The 22,967-nt window shown below is 36.0% G+C and overlaps 1 protein-coding gene across 3 annotated transcripts in view; it reads right to left on the bottom strand.

Moving 5' to 3' along the window:
• Positions 1-18,301, bottom strand: part of NCKAP1 (NCK associated protein 1) — a 103,943-nt gene extending 85,642 nt beyond the window's left edge. For 2 of the 3 annotated variants that reach the window (XM_060152499.1, XM_060152497.1), the window contains exons 1-2: positions 17,943-18,301; positions 1,954-2,064 (exon numbers count right to left, since the gene is read on the bottom strand). In XM_060152499.1, coding sequence (XP_060008482.1) covers positions 1,954-2,064; positions 17,943-18,050 — 219 coding nt within the window. In that variant the 5' untranslated portion in view covers positions 18,051-18,301. The remainder of the gene's footprint in view (positions 1-1,953; positions 2,065-17,942) is intronic. The other variant, XM_060152498.1, reaches the window with a different exon arrangement.
• Positions 18,302-22,967: the final 4,666 nt, after the last annotated feature.

Raw genomic sequence — 22,967 nt, 5'->3', positions numbered from 1 at the left:
AATAAAAAGAAATGAAGTACTGATACATGCTACAACTTGAATAGACTGAAAACATTACACTAAGTGAAAGAAGCCAGTCAAAAAAGACATGTTATTTGACTCTATATAAAATCTCCAGGATAGGCAGGCATACAGAAAGCAGATTCATGTTTGCCTAGGGTTGGGGGCAGGGGAGGGTGGATGTTGGCAGGAGTGACTGCTACTGGGTCTGGACTTTCTTAGGGGGATGATGAAAATGTTCTAAAATTGATTGTGGCATTGGATGCACAACTGTGTGGAGATACTAAAACCCACTGAATTGTATACTTTAAATGGGTGAACTGCATGCTATGTAAATCATATTGCAATAAAGCTGTTATTTAAAAAATCAATTTTGTACTGCAAAAGTTAAAAAGGTAAGTATTAAAAAACAAACAAGCAAAAAAAACCCCCCAACAGCATTATTGTAAACAGCTTGCCCAGCAAATCAAGAACAAAGATTCTCTATTTATTCTTTAACAAAAAATTTTACTGTTATGAAACAGTGAATATATATTTAATCAGATCTTGCTAATTTTCTAAGAAAATGCTCATTCTCACACAGAAATTTACATCTATATGTATATAAATTAAACTGAAAAGATTCTCTGAAGAGCTCATATCACAGAGATTTTGAGCCATGAAAAAGAGAAGTGTATATGAAATTAAACATAAGACAGATTTTATTATAAAATCTCTTTAATTTAGAGTGAGTACATAATCTCTCAGATGAGTTAGCTAATTAATGTCAATAACTAAAAAAGAGTTCTCCACACAAATAACAGTGTTCTTAAGGATATGTGCTTTGAATCACTCACTTGTAATCAGGAACTAATTGTGATACCTTAATATACCAATGATAAAACACAATCTTCTGTGAAACAAAGAAAGACTTCTATTAACCCATACTCACAAAAAACATAAAAACTTTTTAAAATTAATTCTTTAAAAAGCACTTTATCAGATGTATTTTGTTAATTGTGACTGGTATTTTTCCTCTATATTAAAATATTTTTAAGTGAAAGATGAATCAACAGGCTAATACAAATCTTCAATGAACATACATGATTTGAGGAAACCAAAAGATGACAAAATATTTCTTAAGCAGAGTTTCTTAGAAGTAGGGAAATCACATGTAAGAGGAAATTTCTAGACTAAGTTTGTACATTAAGAAAAAGAGATAGCAAGAATTATAACGTAAGACTATCAAAGAAAAAAATAAAGGAAAAAGAGAAGACATGCAGAAAGACTCCAAGTCAACAAAATTTAAATGAAAAGGCCACAGCAAGGTGAAAAATAACTCCAATTTCCTAAAATTAGTTATTCATAGCAGTTATTATAAGTAATTACCAAAAGATATGTGAACATATTGGGAAGACTAAATATTTCAATAGAGTACTATGAAAAATTTTCCCATCAGAGAAAAGTAATATGGGATAATAAAGATCCTAACACCATCAGCTTGTTATATTATTTTTCAAAAATGTTTTTCTCAATTATAAAAAAAACTAGAGAAACAAATACATTTTAAAGCTAAACACAGCTAATTACTAAAAACAATACAAGCCCTATGAAGACATTTTCTAACTTCAAGACAGTTAAGTCTATGACTATAAGAAAACACTCCCCAACTAGTCATGCAAATATTTGAAATACACATGTATCTATTACCTTACTCTTTGTTGCAATTTGAAAGGTAATAAGTGTATATAAGAAATTAAGATCTTATGTTTTCTATAATAAAATGGCAATGTAGCTCATTTTTTTTCCAGTTTAGAGATAAGAATATTATCTCTAAAAGCCCTTAATCAATGTATGCAATTTGTATGTCTAAATATAAAGTAGATAAATAACAGCTACTTCAAGCATTATACTGACCACTACTTCCAATACAGATGGCTAAAATCAAGTAATATAAAAATTTAAATGACTTACATTGTTGTTGCGGGTTTCTACAGCAGGGAATTTTCTGACTATGAATTTCACAGCAGATTCTAGGTTTTTGTCAATAAGGTAGGATGGTTTTGCCTTGGGGTCTCCACAAGCCTATAAAACAACAGTAATAAAAGTGAAATGCATCCTTCTTCTAAAACCAAGGAATAATAGCAAATCTGTAATCAGAAATTAAGGAGATATTTGTTTTTGGTGAGCAGGTGACAAAATGAATAGGCAAAGTGCAGGGATTGTCACAGCTGAAATATGCAATGGGAGACAGTACAGAGATGTTCTTCTACTGAAAAAAATGCATGGAAAGTTTCAAAGCAGTTAGCGCAGAACAGCAGTGAAGGAAAAAGCTCAAACCTAAAAAAAAAGAAAAAGAAAAAGAAATTCTTGGTTTGAGGTAGGATTGTATTCATTTGAAGCTATTAAAATATTACAAAATTAAATATTCAGTAGAGTACTGGAAATGTTTCTTTCTACGTGTTATATAATAAAAGCTTATGTTTAAATGTCTCTTCCAAAATGTTTTCCTCATTCACTTTAAACATTTTAATACAAGAGCCCTAGTTCAAAAGAACTGGAAGCTGCTAAAATTGTCTTTACAGCACTAAAGCTGTGTTGCCTGTTCCTCTGAACATCTGAGTTACAACATTGGTTTCCATCATACCAGCAGCACTTCAAACAATGAAATCTATACCTATTCTATATCTCTTAAACACAGAACAAATGGAAATGTTTACATTTTGACCACATCAGCAGTACAGCATTCTCTCTAGTAAACTGTAAATCATTGTACAAATGTAAGGTATTATTATTAGAAAGAACTTTTTATCTGAACTATGAGCAATACAGAATAATCTTCAATACTGTTCAGTTTCATTCTGTGACATTTAATTAACTGCTTTCTAGTGAGATGCTATTTCTTAGGGAATTACTAAAATTATAACATTCTTACTTAACTTCTTTTTATTGCATTTTAAAGAGGATGTGTCCTTTGAAAAGTTAACTATTATGTGTGAAGAAATACAGTTTTGCAATTTAATGTTTTTTCATCATTCACTATGGCTATGTTGTGGATTGCAGAAAGAGAAGTTATGAAACATGAAACTGATCTGAAAGCGGGCAAGCGGGCAGAGGGAAGGTGAAAAGCTTTGCAAACCTTCCAAACTTGTCCTTGCTGGGGAAGCATTGTAATAAAAAGAGAGAAAATTACTTGTAAACAATGATTGTCAAACTATGACACACGTTTCAGTAGAGAACTTATGCACTGCAGACTATGAATAACAAAACAAGATGAGAACTGTATGGTGCTATAATTTTAAAGGTATTTTAAGTAGCAAGTTTTAGTATACAATAGATTTATAGAGTTTATATTATTTATATATATTTAAATACTACTGTGTAGGTGTACAACCATGTCACTTTCTTGGTGCTCTTTCTAAATCAATTTAAAATAATACTAGAAGGAAAAATAAAGACTACATGCAACTATAAAAACAGGAACAAAACCATCAGTGAAATTTTACATACCTTAAAAAGAAACGGTAGCCAAGAATAAAAATAAATCGTTATTGGATGACTTTTGCACTTCAGCTCAAATTAAAACTATTTTTCAAATATCAACTAACTCCTTTCCAAGCCAAAGTATAAAAATCAATGCAAACATTCCTATATTTTCCAAATGGAAATAGGAATGCAATAAGAATTATCTTAATTCTCAAACATAATTAGATAAGAAATTTAGAACTTTGTAATCCTTAACCACACCAATAAGAGGCTATTTTGTAAATTCCATTTCAACATCATAAATATTAAAATATATCTGACTTTTCCTCAGACTATCATTTGCTTAAAATATTATTTCTCATAAATTAATCTTCCAATTAATCTACTTCCCCCCAAAATATTATACTATAAAGAATAACTAAGAACCACATAACTAAGAATTTGTCCCAATAGAAATAGTTACATATTAGCATTTCCTTATATCAATGATAAAATGAAAAGCAAGTTTCATAAACATGCCTGAGGCCGTGAAGAATCCCAAAGTGATTCCAAATTCTTTTTAAATGATATGTATTATCTTTCATACTCTAATTACTTAAAAATTCAGTTATCCATCCTAACAATATTAGTGCAATCAACAAATGAAAATATGATAGACTATCACACCCATTTCCAATGATCACAAATTATGTAAGAATTTAATCAAGTAATTAAACATATATCTATATATGAATGGCTCTTCCTTATTACACTGAAAACATAAAGAATGGAATTTCATGGAAAAATAAATGGTTATCTAGTCTTTCCTTGGAATTAATTTATCTTTTTCCACACTACTCAGTGAGCCATAACTAAACAAACTACACTGGGAGGCAGTATGCCATAAAGATTAAGAATACAGACTCTGGAATAAGACTGGCTGAATTTCAATTTTCATCACTTACTATCCATCGAACCTTGACTATATTACATAACATCTCCTAATCTCAGTTTCTTCACGTGTAAATGGGGACATCAGTACTTACCTCATGGAGTTAATTATGAGGATTAAAAGACAGATAAGCTATGCACAGTATTTAGCAAAAGGACTGGCACATAGTGCTCTAAAAATGTTAACTGTTGTTAATAATAGCTATAATTATAATTACCTAAGTAAAAGTCTCATATGAATAGTAACCACAGAATAGTCTTTATCAGAGTATACAGAACTAGTAATAATGACTACAACTCCTTCCCCCAATCACTTATTTCTTTATTTACTCCAAGTCTAAACATACTAAATTTGTTTTACTTATAGAAAAAGATTAGCCTAGTAGTTAAAAACATGGATATAGGCTGTCCATGTTCAAATCCTGGCTCCTAACTGTAATATAACCAAGTGATTTTCTGTGCCTCAGGTTCTTCATCTGTTAATTACGTGATAATAATTACAATGTACACAAAAAGGTTTTAAGCCCATTACATGAGTGTCTGTATGTGTGTACATGAGCAGAATTCTTAAAGGTATCTGGTATACCACAAGCACTCAAAAAAGGCCAATAAAAAATATAAGATTAATAGACACTATACGGAAGTACTAGGCACATTTTATTTTTTTCTGAAATCAACCTACTTGATTTATTTACTTAACACCCATACAGACACTTGCAAATACTCCGGCCAAAAAAAGTGCAAGAAAAAAATAAAACCCTACTAAAAGTACCTAGGTAATAACAGTATCCTCAGTTTATGGGTTAGAATACTGAGGCTTAGGTTAAGTAACTTGCCCAAGGTCATCTAGGTAAGTACATCTTGGCAAAGAGCCATACTGAATAATTTAGTTAAGAAGAATGTCCTACTATACTGAAAGAGTACAGCAAAATTCCAACTAACCAGATGTCTTGTTTTATAAAGATTAATCTTCTTTCCCACTCTAACTCAAAAATTTCATTTTGATGACATTGAGGACAAAGGAATCATAAGATAACAACTTATATTTTAAGAACACAGCCTGCACTTGATACACCTAAAACCCTATCTTACTGCAATAACAATATTACACAAAATTAATCTTTCATTCTTAAAAGTAACGCCCTTTGAAATAGCAGATTTAAGAAAATGATATAGACTACTATAGTTATCAATTCATTTTAGACTAATACATTCCAGAAACGCTACCAAAAAGATTGAATCAAAAGGTTTAATAAATTACCAATTCAATTAAATAAAACTCTTGAGTACTTCTAACCTGCAAACCGCCGCCCCTGCCCCCCACCCCCAAAAAAAGAAAAGGTGAGTAGAGGGCAAAACTGTGTCTAAACCCCTGAATCTTAATAGCCTTACAATAAAAAGTTTTTTGCATAACTGGCTAAAAGGGCTATTTCACCAGACGAAAAGGAAACTATATCTGAACTACAGAATTTTTTAAAAAAGCACCACACTAAAACCTTATGTTTTACTTTATCTTGACTCAGCATGATTTCATAATGCATAAAATACTATAATTTAAAATCCCAGAAGATCTAAAGCAAATTTAAATATTTATATACTTAAATTTCCAGTTTTCAGAATTGGAACTTTATTTCCCATGAATATTCTAATTATCTTTAAATTCAACAAAGTTAAGACTAATGTGGCAGATAAAATTACACAAGTGTTAAAGGAAATACTGTTAAACATAATAATTAACAACTCTTGTCTCTAAGTGGATCACAACCCATATGACCTTAGGCAAGTTGCTTAACCTAAGCCTCAGTACTCTAACCCATAAACTGAGGATACTATTATTACCTACTTCATAGGGTAGACTGTTCAGATTTTTTAAAGACAAAATGCACATAAAGTACTTATTTCAGGTGCCTGGCCCACAAGTACTTATAACTTTTAAACAATTCTATTTTTTTAAGTAAAACTTTTCAAAACACCTGGATATCTATAGTGAGTTCCCAATTATCAAAATAAGATTTTCCATGTAACCAATTCAATGTCAGTATTGTCAATTCAGTATTTCCTAATTCGTTTTTTCACAAAACACAAATATAACACTATTACCCAAAATAAAGAACAAAGATGTCTCAAAGAACCACATAATATTCTATTAGGGGCACAAAATAAACATCTTTGATTAGAAACCTCAAGATCAGACTTTATGTAATTTTAAATATGACTTTAAAACAAATCTTTCTGCCAAGCTACCACCAAAATTCCTTCCCAAGGCCTTTCCTCAGATTGTCTCAATATAGATTACGTACCACAGCTTAACTTCATATGGTTAATGTTACGTAGTTTTTCAAAAACTGCCTTACCACAATGTTAAAAAAATATATAGATATAGTCCTCTCTCTATTCATAAGAGATTAAGCAACAATCATTAAAAAGGAAAACAAAGACACAAGAGTAGAGAGTAAAAGGAACATTTACTGGGTAGCTGTTGCGTGCAAAACACCTTGGTTTAGAAATTATCTAAACCATCACTCAACAGAGAGGAAAGGAGCATCTGAAATTCAGTGACTTGCTCAAGGTTTTACAGTTACTCTGAGTACCCAAAGATTCCAAAACACTAAAAACACTTATTTAAAAACATATGCTCCAACTTCCCTGGTGGCACAGTGGTTAAGAATCCACCTGCCAATGCAGGGGACACGGGTTCAAGCCCTGGTCCAGGAAGATCCCACATGCCGCAGAGCAACTAAGCCCGTGCGCCACAACTACTGAGCCCACGCGCCACAACTACTGAAGCCGCGCACCTAGAGCCCGTGCTCCGCAACAAGGGAAGCCACCACAACGAGAAGCCCACGCACCGCAACGAAGAGCAGTCCCTGCTCGCCGCAACTAGAGAAAGCCCATGCACAGCAACGAAGACCCAACACGGCCAAAAAATAAAATAAATTTAAATAATAATAATATAAATAAATAAATAAAAACATATGCTCCCATGGACTTCCCTCGTGGCACAGTGGTTACGGATCTGCCTGCCAATGCAGGGGACACAGGTTTGAGTCCTGGTCCAGGAAGATCCCACATGCTGCGGAGCAACTAAGCCCGTGCACCACAACTACTGAGCCTGCACGCTGCAACTACTGAAGCCCACATGCTGCGACTGCTGAGCCCGCGTGCTGCAACTACTGAAGCCTGCGTGCCTAGAGCCCATGCTCCGCAACAAGAGAAGTCACTGCAATGAGAAGCCTGCGCAGAGCAATGAAGAGTAATCTCTGCTTGTCGCAACAAGAGAAAGCCCACGTGCAGTAACAAAGACCCAACACGGCCAAAGATATAAATAGATATATAAATAATTTTTTTAAAAAATAAATAAAAATAAAAACATATGCTCCCAGCTCAATATCAAAAACACAAAACCCAATCAAAAAATGGGCAGAAGATCGAAACAGACATTTCTCCAAAGAAGACATACAGATGGCCAAAAAGCACAGGAAAAGATGCTGTACATCACTAATTGAGAAATGCAAATCAAAACTACAATGAGGTATCACCTCACACCAGTCAGAATGGCCATCATCAAAAAATCTACAAACAATAAATGCTAGAGAGGGTGTGGAGAAAAGGGAACCCTCCTACACTGTTGGTGGGAATGTCAATTGGTACATACACTATGGAGAACAGTATGGAGGTTCCTTGAAAAACTAAAAACAGAGCTACCATACGATCTAGCAATCCCACTCCTGCACATATATCCGGAGAAAACCATAATTCAAAAAGATACATGCACTGCAATGTTCACTGCAGCACTACTCACCATAGCCAGAACATAGAAGCAACCTAAGTGTCCATCAACAGAGGAATGGTTAAAGAAGTGGTACATATATACGATGGAATATTACTCAGTCATAAAATGAACAAAATAATGCCATTTGCAGTGACATGGATGGACCCAGAGACTGTCATACTGAGTGAAGTAAGACAAAGATATGATATCATATCATATGATATCAAAGATGTATCGCTTATATGTGGAATCTAAAAAAATGGTACAAATGAACCTATTTACAAAACAGAAAGTCACAGATGTAGAAAACAAAGTTATGGTTACCAAGGGGGAAAGGAGGGAGGGATAAATTGGGAGACTGGGATTGACATATACACACTACTATATAAAAAATAAATAACTAAAAAGAACCTACTGTATAGCACAGGGAACTTTACTCAATACTCTGTAATAACCTATACGGGAAAAGAATCTAAAAAAGAGTGGATATATGTGTATGTAAAACTGATTCACTTTGCTCTACAGCAGAAACTAACACAATATTGTAAATCAGCTATACTCCAAAAAATTAATTAAAAATACATAAATTTAAAAAATAAAAATATATGCTCCCAAAAATGTATACAAAAATAGTTCCAGGGCTTCCCTGGTGGCGCAGTGGTTGAGAGTCCGCCTGCCGATGCAGGGGACACGGGTTCGTGCCCCGCTCCGGGAAGATGCCACATGCCGCGGAGCAGCTAGGCCCGTGAGCCATGGCCGCTGAGCCTGCGCGTCCGGAGCCTGTACTCCGCAACGGGAGAGGCAACAGCAGTGAGAGGCCCGCGTACAGCAAAAAAAAAAAAAAAAAAAAAAAAAAAGTTCCCTTCTTTCAATACCTCAGCTGCTCAAAACTTTTATTGGAGTAATCACTATTAAAGGAAAATTCCTATGATTTCAATAAGTTTTATTTTTTAATTTCTAGTCTAACTCAGCAGTAAAACACATTCCTTTGCCAAAATACTACAGAACAAAACGATTTCTTTTAATATAATAACTTAATTGAAAAGACCATGAACAAAATCCCAGGGATCAGAGTGAGAATGCTATTTTTGAGAGCACAGGAAAGAAATTAACCTCATCTGAATCATATCAGGAAAGAGGAGAAAAATACAAAATGTAACCAATTTATGCTAGAAAGAGGAATTTAACTTTTACTCAATAAACAAGAAATAATAAACCTGTTTTAAAGCAGGCTTTGCAAAATTGAAGGCATAAAGGGACAAAGATTCTCCCTTGAGTCTTCAGCAAATTGAAATTAATGCCTAGAGGAAAAATGGACCCAATAAGATCATGGACCATAAAAGGAACTTGTGTATAATTCTTTTATTTTCTAATTTTAAAAATAATGAAATACGGTGTGAAATTTTCCAGTAAGTATTGGAAAATCTATCAAGACCAAAACAAGCTTCAAATTCTATTATTACTGATTAATTTTCCATTTTTTCCCCTCATTTGTATCACCTATATTTTGCCCAACCAATCTGCTTTCAATTTCCCCCTTGAGCTGGGGTAGGTGAAAAAAAAAAAAGGAAGGAAAAAGAAGTAACCCACTTCTACAGTTTGGATTAAGAAGCTTGATAGGAAAGTATACTGAAATTATTAGAAATGCTTTAGGATTAATGTAATTTTATACATTACCTCTTAATTAGAGTCAACAGTAGCAGATTTAAAGGTATATAAATTATGATTACTGTTTCCTAAGCACAGGTTCTGGGAAAACCATAAACTTAAGAAATATTTCAATGCATTATATATTTCAAAATTCACTGTTAAACATTTTAATGACTCAAATAAAAGTTACTAATTACCATTCAATTCTCAAGAAGATGTCTATGTCCTTGTTCTCAAACATTTTTCAGCTTCTCATATACAGAAACATTTCAGTTTATAAACAAAGGCATTCTGTTATAGTTTTTTAAAAGTGTTATATCTGGCCACATTTTTACTACTCTAAAGAAGTTGCTCTTTAAAGGACTGCTGAGAAACATACTTCTGAAGTACAAATAGTTATTTTGTATTAGCAGTAAGTAGATATCAAACTATAATATCAGACAGTAAAAAGGAATAATTAAGAAATGTTTCCTAAAGGTGGTCTTGAGCTGCGTTAATAGAAAAAAAATGAACACTTAGTAAATGTCCACTATGTTTCAAGCCCCAGAAGTAGAACTAATAGCTAACATTTATTCACTTCTTACTCTTGTGCCAGGCACTACACTAGCACTTTATGTGAATTAACTCATTTAATTCTCAACCTTATAAGGCTAATTAAAGAGTATTCCACAAATGTGGGAAAACTGGAATATCTAAGATTGCAAGAATTAGAATCAATAAGACTAATACGGCTTAGAAAACCAAAAAATATAACTTGAAGCATAAGAGAAGCTGAGAGCAAATAAGTACCCTATAGATGGTTTTGCTAGTATAGGGTCTACGTGCTGCTTAGCATTACAGAAATTTAGTTATCCCCAAAAAACAAAATTAAATCATTATAGCGAACGATTATCAGAAAAAGAAATCAGAAGTATTAAGAAGTTACACTTTACTTATTTTAGTGGTTCTTAACATCAAAACCACTTCAGGGGCTTTTTCTTATTCAGTAGGTCTGGGTCATGACCCAGATATATGTATTTTTAAAAACCTTCTAAAATGATTATATTGTGTATCCCTGACTAAGAACCACTGGTCCCCTCAATTTCTAAATAAAGAAACCCTAATTCAGAAAGACTAAACAACTTGTCCAAAGTTAAAAAAAAAAAAAAAGGATCAGAGCTTTACCTAGAATCTAGCCCTCTCAACCCACAGAATATGCTACAAGTATGGGAAAATAACAGAGAAGTTTAGAGGCTATATACCAGCAAGAAGGACATTAGATATTACTAGGGGATTTTATAACTTTATATTTTGTATCTTTATATACTCCACTGAAAAAATGTCTGAAATCTTGAATAATGACTGGCTGGCTACTCCCTGTCACTGCCCAGCTAAAGTTTCTATTCATACTTCAAAACCAAGCACAAAAGTCACTAACTCTTGTTCCCATCTCTCCCAGACAGGAATCTTTAACTCACTTTTCAAGACACCCACAACCACACTTAAACACTGCTTTTTAGTTAGTTATCTATACATCTCTCTCACCCACTACAATATGAATTTCTTGGCATTGGAAACTGTATCTTAATTTATCTGTTTCCCTAGTGTCCAGGAAGACATTCAATAAATGAAGAGGAAATGAATGAATGAAAAGGAAACTCCCAGTTTTTGGTACTGACTAAAAGAATAGTTCATGTGACTTATAAAATAGTTTTAAAGACACAGGTTTATTACTGTCAAATATCTAAAATAATCAACTGTGCAGTAAGAAAGTTTTTCCAGTACAGGCTCTTTTACTTAAAAGAGATTCCTTTGAAACCTTTAACCCATTATATATTTCAAAATTCATTATTAAAAATGTTAAAGATTCAAATAAAAGTTACTAATTACCATTCAATTCTCAAGAAGATGTTTATGTCACTGCAAGTGGAATTGAACAACATAGACAAACTAACAATTCAAGAGCTTATTAACTTATTTAAGTAAAACAGGTCAGTACAATAGTATGTGACGAAATGATTAAGTAGGAGATTCTCTCATCACTGTCAGATTAAGTAAATCAAAATCTAATAATTACAGTACTGCAAATTTTTAATAGGATCAAAGTTAAGATTTTACATTTACTAATAAAGACAATATTAAAAACAGTCAACAGAAAAACATGCCTTGGGAATAGAAAAGAATACTGCTATTTTTGTAAACTCCAAGACAGAAAGAAACACACTTACTGGTTACACTTTCTTAATTGCATTTCTTATAATTCATGCAGGGTTTTTCAATGAAAAAACTGTTACCATTTGACTTCAGAAATCAAAATATAAAATGAAAAAGTATATTTAAAATCTCAAAATTAAAGATAGAATATCTGCAATGAGGAAATGATTGTATGCGTCCTTAAAATTAAGGAAGATAAATGCTATTTCACTGTTTCTTTGAGCTTACACCTTCCTTCCTGCTTTATATATATTCTACCCCCAGTTTAAAGCAAAATTTCCTGTTAGTTTTCTTAGTATTACTTGTATGGTCAGTCCTTTCAGTTTGTATATTTTAATATGTCATGAACTAAATATTAGAAATAATCACAAAGGAAAAATGCATATAATATGAAATGTAAATACAAAATACATGTTCTCAAAAATGCTAATAAACTGAATTTTAAATTTCCTAATTCTAAACTATTTCTCATTTTAATACATTACGAAGCTAAACAGAAGTCTTTAATAATCACTGGTATACTGATAATTATGATCTCAATGATCTTTTCATAACAAATCCGTACAAAGTTCATACAAAAGTAGTCTAAGAGGAAAATTATTTCTGTAATATAACTGCATATTTCTTTAAGGTTATTGTGTGTTCAAAATCTAATTATGTCTACCACGAAAATTTCACTAATGACTATAAATCTAATGGCAAAAATAAATTAAGAGCTCAGACTTAGGGGTTAAGAAAGAAAGGTGCCAATCCAATTCTTATTTTTTAAAGTAAGAATTGGGCAAATTTAATTCTCCAAATTCAATTGCTTTATCTATAGAATAGGTACCTACATCACAGATCTATGAAGAAAAATTTTTTTTTAATTTAGCATATAATAGAGTCTCAATAAATAGCAGCTAGCATTACTTTTATTACACCTTATTTTTGTTGAACAATAAAGAGATAAAACTATTTAGTTCTAACACATAAAATGTACATCTACTGAACGTGATCTGAAATTATTGTTAGAATTTTACTTAACAGTAATACTGCTAGTAAATTATCAAAGAATACAAATTAAATTTTTAATCATCCTAGCCAGTTAAGGACAAGAATTTTCAACACTGACACACTTTCTCATCTGGCTCCACTCATTTTTAACACATTGGATGTAGCTAGATAAATATGTCCATCCCTGTAATTTTCTTAAAATATAAGTATACTAGCAATAGATTAAGAACCCTAATTTCATTGATACACAAACTGTACCATGCTGCTTCCTCAATTTTATTTTTGGAAAGAACCTAATTGAATCATAATACAAAATATGCATGCACATATGTCAGCATTTGTACAGAAAATTGTTTAACTATATACAGCTTATTTTTAAAAGTGGGAGATGAGCAGGCAGAGAATTTTTGAAGTCATGTTTGAGTTTTTGACAATAAACCTGTATTCCTTTTATAATCATTAAAAAAATTAATATTTAAGTTATCTAACAATTCCACAAAGGAAACACAAGATGGATAATCTACCCCTGCCACTTAAAAAAATAATTTTTTTTCCTATGCAATTTTTCAGTGACCTTAATCTCCTCAGCCTACCATCCAGCATAACAAGAAAAAGAATTATCAAATCTTCATTTTTTACAAGCAGCTTCCTTGAAAGTTACAGATGTAGTAGGATTTGTTTATGTAAATATATATATTATTTAAATACAGATTTATGAAGAGACTGTTTTCTTCTTAACACATTTAAGGATCTTGATAATGAAATCTCCCTGGGGAAAAAAATCTTATGCATACTAACAATGTTTATTAGTCTACAGCTTGCCAGAATCCCAATCTTTGGAACATGTTTCTGCTCCTGATCAACCAACACAGAAAATAAGGCCCTATATGAAGAGAAACGTAACACTGAAAGGGAAGACTAAATCTGATTCCCCTCGCTTTACCTCGACTGCATCCTTCACATACATTTTTTTTCCTCCATTAGATAAGCAGATACCAGCTAAAGACTTGCAATTTTACACTGCTATTCTATTAATTTCTTTCCTCATGAAATAAATTCATCCAAAATCACGGGGAGAAGACTGTGGGAAAAAAGTACTCCTCAAATAAAGAAGTAAAAGTACATTGAAACCTGCAAAAATACACCATTAAAAAGAAGTTTGCAATAGTTGGGTAGGTCTTTTCTCCTTTTCTATCCTTTAAAATTGAAGCAATAATTTAACAAGATGAAAAATATGAAAGTATTAACTGATACCTTTTGTTATCCGTTGTTATCAAGTTCATGTTGGTGATGGTGTAGGAAAAAATAGAAAAAACAAGAAAGAGTAAACAAGAAAAAAACATTTTTAAGGTTAGCTAAAATGTCTTCTGTTGGAATTTCGGCATATGTGTTTGCTAAGCAGTAGTAAATTATTTCAGAGAAACAAATGTTGCCCCAAAAAGTTACTGAAACTCCTAAACAAATACTATCTTAGATTCAGAGAAGTTTTAAACTGTTTTCACATTGTTATTATCTTTTATCTTCACAAAAACAATTCTGTAAAGTAGGCAGAGCACACATTACCATCCCTATATTAAGGAAAACTAAACTGAGTTCAGTTCCTGTTTAAAATAGGCCTTAATGTCTACTTGAAAGATAACATAATCAGAGCTGGAACGGACTTTAGTGTTCCTTTCACAGTTAATTTCCCCCCATTTTACAGATGAGGAAAAATGAAGCTCAGGGAAGTCAAGACACCTACCCAGTATTACAAATCTCTCAGAGACAGACTGAAACATTGGAAGGCAGGTCTCCTAACTTCTGGCCCAGTACACTTTATTTCCACCACCACACTGCCTGCCATGCCATAGTAGCAGATATAAAAGTAGCCTGAAAATGTTAAAAATCACTATATAAGTGAGTAGCATTATTAGGTCCAGAAAAGGGAAGACATATTTTTAATTTTAAAAAAATTAAGGAATTATGCAAATAAATTTAAATGTGAAACTATCTACCACCTTCACCTTTTTTTCCTAAAATCCTCCTTTATGTGTTCTTACATCCCTGATTAGACTACAAATTCCTTAAAATTTTCATAACCTGTACATATAAGGATCTCAAAAAATTTTCAATTGATGAAATTTTATTTAAAAAAGCAAAACATTTTCCAGAAACCATGTTACATTCCCCTAATAAGCATTAAAGCCTATTACTCTTGATTACAGTAACTTAAAAAGTTATTTTACTTAGGTCACTGAAGTATTTTTCACTGTGTATGCTCACTAAAATATTGCCATTGCAGACTTTCAATTGAAACAGAGCAATCAGATCTGATAGACAATCTACTGCACACATGCATTAATAAAAATGTGATAATTGACTGGCAGGCACGTATTATGTGGTAGAAGTTTTTTTTGAGGTATAAGAGATAGAGATTGAAAAGATTATGTGGTTTATACTGTCATAAAAATGTAAACAGCAGGAACCTTATAAACACATGGTAAACAGATCTCACTCACTTTTTTGGCAAGATTTTTGAACAAATGTTTCAATCCTAGCCAGCCAGGAAGCTATGCCAGCCTTTACAGACAACTCTATACAGGGCAAAAGATTCAAAATCCATCTGATGTATGTGTATGCAAAATCACACAAGGAGAGCAGAGCAAAAGCTATTACTATTAAAACTAGAACAAGATTATACACATATTCATATATATGTTGCATATATATAAAATATACTATACATAATGTATTCATCCTTTTCAACAAGTCCTAACTGAAGGCCTCATGGACCAGGTAGGACCCTAAGTACCAGTAATTCAAAAATAAGTAACACTGTCCCCACCCAGAGAGAACTCACAATCAAGCAAGGTAGAAAAATATTTCTCAAGAAATTATAAATGCGTTAAGTGCTGAAATATAACATTTCAATAATTCAAAATATTAGCCACTTGGATATAATGATCACATTCAACTCATTTTAAATTTTACTAGTTTAATAATACAAGAGCCTGGAGTTTCTCAAAACAGGAAGTGAAAAAAAATATGCTTTTGAGAAAAGGCAGTGAACTGGAATTATAAGCATTCAAATGCTTAGAATTTAGTCCAACCTTATTTCATTTATGAAGATGAAATATGTAAAGTTTGATTGTATTTATGCCATAAAAACGTTCAATGAATGCTTTAAAAAAAGGTATTTTGCCCAAATACCCAAATCACTTTTGATGTTACTCTCACTTCCTCTTCTGGAAACCATCATAACCATTTCCTTTAACCACAATACCACATGTCTAGAAACTTTTAGTAATGTTTGACTTGCTCGTTTTTTGCACAAAGGGCATATAGGAACCAATTTCCAAGTTTGTTAAGGAGCATAATTTCACAAAAAAGTTCTGGTCAATACAACCTGTAAGTAATACTATCTAAAATTAAATTATTCCTAATTTACATAAATTTACAACCAAGGCTCATTGGTAAGTGCAGAGGGCTTCTTTATAATGACCCTGAGCTCCTGCCACATAAAATGTAACAAAGTGAACAGGCTACTATCCCGATTGCACTGCGTTTAAAGTCAACCAATCCTCACGTCCAGGTAAGCGACTGGAACATAGCTATCTTTACACAAAATTTACCACTATTAAGCCAGGACAGTTTTTCCTCCTTTAGAATTCAGTGTCTACATCAAATTGTTCAAATAAGTCAGTTTTACACAACCCCATGTATGAATTTTTTTAAAATATTCTTTCTTCAGGAGTCCTAATTCACAAGGGCTACAACTCTACTGCTACGATTAAACTAAAAAGAAACCTTCAGGATGCAATAAAAAGCCAACAAAAATAATTACGAAGATATAACATCAAATACACATTAGAAACTGTCAGGATCTAGATTGCCACAAAAAATCTTAACTTTCTCTTTATCAAATTATTTAAAACTTTAACTTTGTCTTAAAAGAAAGAGGATTTTGGTCTTTCTTTCCTAAGATAAATTAATATTTGTTCTATCTTTACATCTATTTTTCTTAACTCCAACTCAGCCCCTCATTCCTTAATCTGCTGAAGCCACGTAAAGACTTTCAATGGGCCTATTAGCTAGATCTACTCAAATTATCAGAATACGCTATAAAATCAGCAGTAATAGCAACATATTCACAGTTTTTATTTTGTATAGACGCCGAACTTTAAGAAATGATGTTTTGGTATTATCAGACATGGTTGGAAAAACTAAGATGAGGAGGAGTAAAGAGGGAAGGGAGAGAAGGTTGTTATTCCTGTTCTAGTGACTCACAACCCAGAAGTATTTCAGGAGAAAACTGGTTCCACCCTCACTTCCCCCTCCTCTCCACCTTCAAAATGAAATAATTCCAAATCGTCAACACGCTCTCTAATGGCTTTTATTTGGCAATCTAAAATAAAATGGCAAAAGTGGAGGGGATGCGGGGTTCATCCTGATTAGCCATTCCCTTCCCACATTCCCACACTTAACAAACCCAAAACAGAAAACTGCTTCCATCTCCGCCAGGTTCCTACCATCCGACCTCAGTTATTGAACACCCAAGTTTTCCTATCCCCCTCTTAGACTCTCGCCCACCCACCCTCCTCTCTTTCCCGTAGAGCCCGTTCCGGGAGCCGGGGCGCCGAGGAGGGGGCGAGAGCGGCGGCGGCGCCCCTCACCCCGCGCCGGGCCGGCCGGATCTGGCCGCTGGGAGCGGGGAAATGGCTCCTCTCCGCCCCTAGCCGGCCCGCGAGCCAGCAGGAGAGGCGCTGGGACTCCGCAATAGGCCGCGGCGCATCCCGGCGACCCCGGCCGGGCCTGCAGCCGCGAGGCGGTGATTTCTGTCCCGGGAGCCGCCCGCCGCCCCCACCGCCCGGGCCTCCCCCGCTCTCCATCCCTCCTCAGCCCACCCGCCGCCCCCGCCGCCCCCGCCGCCCCCGCCGCGGCCTCGCCGGCCCGTGCGCACCTTCTTGATGTTGTAGAGGCGGGTGAGCATGCCGACGCCCCGGTCGTTGAGGATGGTGAGCTTCTCCGCCAGCTTCTGCTGACTGGGCTGCAGCACGGAGCGCGACATGGTGGTGGTGGTGGTGGTGGTGCCGCCGCCGCCGGCCGCCTCGCGCCCAGTCACCGGACCGCGGCCTCCGCAGCTACCTCTGTCGGGCCTCCTCCCCTCCCGCCCGCGACCTCCGCCTCAGGGGAGCGCGCCCATGGCCCCCGCGCCTTTAACCCGCGCCGGTGACAGAGCGAGCCGCGGCGGACGCCTCGGGGTCCCTTTCCCCTCAGCAGCCCGCGCCCCGGCAACCTCCTGCCTTCCGCCCGCCGCCCTTCCGTCCCCACCCCCGGCGCTCTCCGCCCCAGCCCCCACCGCGCCGCCTTCCCGGGCTCCTCCACTAGGTGTGGCGGCGGCGGCGTCGTCTCCGGCGGCTGAGAACGAGGCCGCTTCCCGCAGCCCGGGACGAGTGCTCGGTCACCTGATCGGCCGCGCCGGCGCCCCCGCGAGGCCGGACAGAGAACTGCGCCTGGGGGCCCTCGCCCTCCCCGCCCGGCTCCGCTGCTACCGCCGCTCGGGACGCGGCCTCGGCCCCACACCCGTCTCGACCCGGCCTGGCCCGCCCACTGCCCCTGAGCCCGGCAGGGGAGTCTAAGTCGGAACCTGATGAAGTCACGTTTCTCTGTTCGCCACACACCCTTCTCCTTCAAGTTCCCAAAAGTTGCCTTTCCACACCACCTCCCTAAAGAAACCACCAGAAGCCCGCGGGGAGGAGTGGGGCGGGGGCAGGGCGGGTGTTTTTCTGGCGAGTTTCTCCCGAGAGTGGGCTGGTGGCTCCATGCGCTTCTCCCTCCCACTGCTTGACAGACGTTCCCGGCTGAACACAGCAGATGTGCTCTGCGAGGCGGGCCTCGCCTCTCTTTCCCTCCCCATCCCATCCTGACTCTCCTGCCTCAAGGCAGTTCGTGAGAGAGGAGGTCGGAAGTGAGGGCAGCTCAAGTTCCTGAGATAATCAGAATCTGGAATTTATCGACGAGGATCACCCTTCCGGAGAAGACGCCAATAGAAGAGGCATGTGGGAGGCAGAAAGAAATGTTTGTTCAATGAATGAAGGAACGGTCCCATTTTTTTTTCTGGCCTCCACCCCAAATCCCACCCCTTCTTGAGAGCATTCTACTTTTCCATCTCTCTTTTCTTTTTTCCTGATCAATTTCCTCCCAGTCACAGCCGAAGGCTACTCCCTCTGGTCAAATATATTAGATGTGGTTCCAAAAGTGAGCAAAATTAAGGATTTATGTCATTGACTGGGGTGAGGAATTCCAGCAAAGAGGAGTCAAGCTGTTCTGATGGTTTTTTTCGCCCTAATTTCCTCTGATATATTAATCTTTTATATTATATTCATTAATTTTAAGTGAATGACAAAATATTCTGCCACCTTCAGTAAACGACATTGTAAGAGTAAATATCATTTCATTCATCAAAACACTTTAGGGAAAGGAAATTTTGACGAATATCTTTTGAAACATTTTTTAAGCTAGTATACGTACAGTTCCTACAGAAATCTTCGTTTTAATATGCCAAGGAGAGAAAGGCAGTAGACGGACTGAATTTGATTTAAGAAGCTTTAAATAGAGTCCTAAGTCCACCAAAAAGTCCTACCTGCCTTTGTGCTTGGAATCCTATACACAGAACTTAACTTGAATGAAGGTTTTTAATGCAAACACCTCAGAGAGATCACCTATTGAGCTATTATTAGTCATTAGCACGTTGGGGGGATTTAATTTATCTGGTTACATTCCAACCTGATAGTTTAAATATTAATTTAGAGGAGGTAAGAGTCTGGAGCCTGAGATAGTGAGAGCAGACCTGGGAAGGAGAGGTCCAGGGAGGGGCTTGGAGAGTAAAGATGTGCTCTTTTCAGGGACCACAGACAAATTTAACCAGAGGCAGAATTACAGAATCACACCAAAGAAAGGTTATATCATTTTCTACTTTTTCAAAACTCCTGTATAGAGAGAACAAGAAAATGGTGCCATATTAAAATTTGAACACAACTATCACTCAAGAAAAGCCACTGTCATGTTTCCATATGAACTTGAACATTTGTAGCTGCTTATAACTCAGAGTACCCAATAGAGGGAGAACTCTGTGGATTCTAGTCTCATTATTGAATTTTTATTATAAACAACTTTTAGACATATTGGCCCTAGATTGAATGGAACATGTCTATTCGAGTAAAAGATATTAGGTCTAGATGAAGTATTCACAATTCTTGCATTTCTCTACATTTTCCATCAAAAAGCATTTTGTTATTAAGAGCCAACCCTTTGGAAGTTTGACTGTATGTGTAGTATAAACTATACTGTCAGTGCTAAGGTAATAATCATATATTTTGCCATGCATGTATGATTTTATGGCAAGTGTAATTAGTATGTGTCATTTTATATTTCCTCTCAGTTTTCATACCATGTGAATCAGTCTATAAAGTTATTAAAAGAATTGCCCCTCTTGTAGATTTTTTTCCTGCTATAGTTTTCTGGAAAAGCATAACATTTTAAGAGTGATTAGGAAAGTTAAAAAAAGACATTAGGAAAGTAAGTTTTAAAAAGCATGATTGGGCTTCCCTGGTGGTGCAGTGGGTGAGAGTCTGCCTGCTGATGCAGGGGACACGGGTTCGTGCCTGGGTCCGGGAAGATCCCACGTGCCGCGGAGCGGCTGGGCCCGTGAGCCATGGCCGCTGAGCCTGTGCGTCCGGAGCCTGTGCTCCGCAACGGGAGAGGCACAACAGTGAGAGGCCCGCGTACCGCAAAAAAAAAAAAAATAAAAAGCATGATTGAAGATTTTATTTCCCTCATCATATCAAGCACGCTCTTCACAGTTCCCTTCGTACTAAAGATTTTCAAATAGTTTCTCTTCAGTTAAGAGATTTCCACTGTTTGGCTCAGAACATAAGCATTCAGAGAGATTTAGAAAGTAGAAGACAGCTTCATATTTGTAGTAATCATAGAAAGTTAGCTAGCATAGACCAGTATACCTTAAAAAATGTGAATTTTACTGTACATAAAGTATATCTTAATAAATCTGACTAAAAGTTCTATATCTATGTTTGAAATTTTATTTTTTTATTGAGAGAAGTATAATGGTACCCACTCTAAGGAAAGTAAACATTTGAAAATCCTAATTGGAAAACGTTCAATCATTCATAGTAACAATCCTGGATGGATTTAAAGAATATTTTTCTATTCTATATAATAATCAAACTTATGTGTTTGATTGAACAATAAATACTTAAATTGTGCAAAGTGCTGTTGTTCTAGGAGGAGATATAAAGCTGTATAAGATATAGATTTTAATCTCCTTGAGCTCACATTCTCGGTGAGAATAGAAATATACATAAGGCCTGAGATACAGGGCTACAAGAGAAACCTAGGGAGAAGAGTTCCAACCTGAAGTTCCTGAAGTTCCTAAGAGTTATTCTAAAACTTACATTTGGGCTTTGAACGAGAAGTCAGTCTTGGACATAAAAACGTATAGAAAAAGGGTTTCCCTGGTGGCGTGGTGGTCGAGAGTCCGCCTGCCGATGCAAGGGACACGGGTTCGTGCCCCAGTCCGGGAAGATCCCACATGCCGCGGAGCGGCTAGGCCCATGCGCCATGGCTGCTGAGCCTGCGCGTCTGGAGCCTGTTGCTCCGCAACGGGAGAGGCCACAGCAGTAGAAAGGCCCGCGGACCGGAAAAAAAAAAAAAACTTAGAGAAAAGGACACTCTAAGCAGAAGGTGCAACTTTAATAAATGCAAAATGATTTTTAAAAAGTGCAGGAAAATAATAGGAATGCTCATTACGTACATGAAAGAAACAATGGGAAATAAAGCTGGAGGTAGAACAGAAAATATGTAGGCCTATGATTGCTAAAGCGGGAGAAAAAAATTCAATGGAGAAGAAGAAATATCCAAAAAAAATGGGAGAACTAAAGGTAACTCTTGGGAATTTGAGGTTAATAAAGAAAATTTGAAATAGTTGCTGACTGTGACAAGGATTCCTAATTATCCTTCAGTATATTTCTCTTTCTTCCTTAAAATAAAGACTACATCTCCCAGTCTCCCTTGCAGCCTAGTATGGCCATATGACTAATGTTCTGGCCATTAGGATGTAAGCTTTCAGGAACCTTCCTTAAGAGACTGCTGTGATCTCTTTTTGCCAGTCTTCCCTTCTTACCTCGTTCTTCCACATGAAACAAGGATGCAATGACCACTATCTTAGGCCATGAAGACAATGGCCACTCACTAAGGATGGCAGAACATAGAAATAGAAGGTACAAGTGGGCTTCTTAGAGCAGAACTACCATACTAAACCTGCCCTTTCTACATCTGGATTTTGTCTGAAAGAGAAAGTTTTATTTAAGCTTCTTTTATCTGGGACTTCTTTAAAAAATTACTCACAGCCCAACCTTATACTAAATGATAACAGTTTTTGAGGTCAACATTATAGTATCATTACTAGGAATAAAACAAGGACTAATAATCAGATTTAATATTGACTAAGTGTTTTTGTACTGTGTCAGGTGCTACTATTTGAATTACATTTTCTCATCACCTCTCTCAACAATACTTTGAGCTATTATTATCCTCATTTTATAGGTGAGGAAACTGAAATACAGATAGTTTTTTTGTTTTATAGGTGAGGAAACTGAAATACAGATAGTTTTTTTGTTTTTAACTACTGAAGTGATAAATCTGGTACTAGATTCTTTATCAGTCTAACTCCAGAGTTCATGCATATTCTTAACCACTGTGATGTAACTGACAACAAGTTGGATGGCATACATTTGGCATGCATCAGTGAACATGATTCTGTAGTTTCTGCTAGAGTTCCTTAACTCTGCCCAGACCTTCATAAACAGTCCCTTCATTAAAGTTTCTTCAGTTAACAGCTAGACTCTGCCATATTTTTCCCAGATTGGTATACCAGTCTTTTAGGTGGTTTTCTTTAGCTTTGCCTCCT

The sequence above is a fragment of the Lagenorhynchus albirostris genome, chromosome 6 (genome assembly GCF_949774975.1).
Source record: "Lagenorhynchus albirostris chromosome 6, mLagAlb1.1, whole genome shotgun sequence".
NCBI classification, from domain to species: Eukaryota; Metazoa; Chordata; class Mammalia; order Artiodactyla; family Delphinidae; genus Lagenorhynchus; species Lagenorhynchus albirostris.
This window is presented reverse-complemented; position numbering and strand designations above follow the sequence as displayed.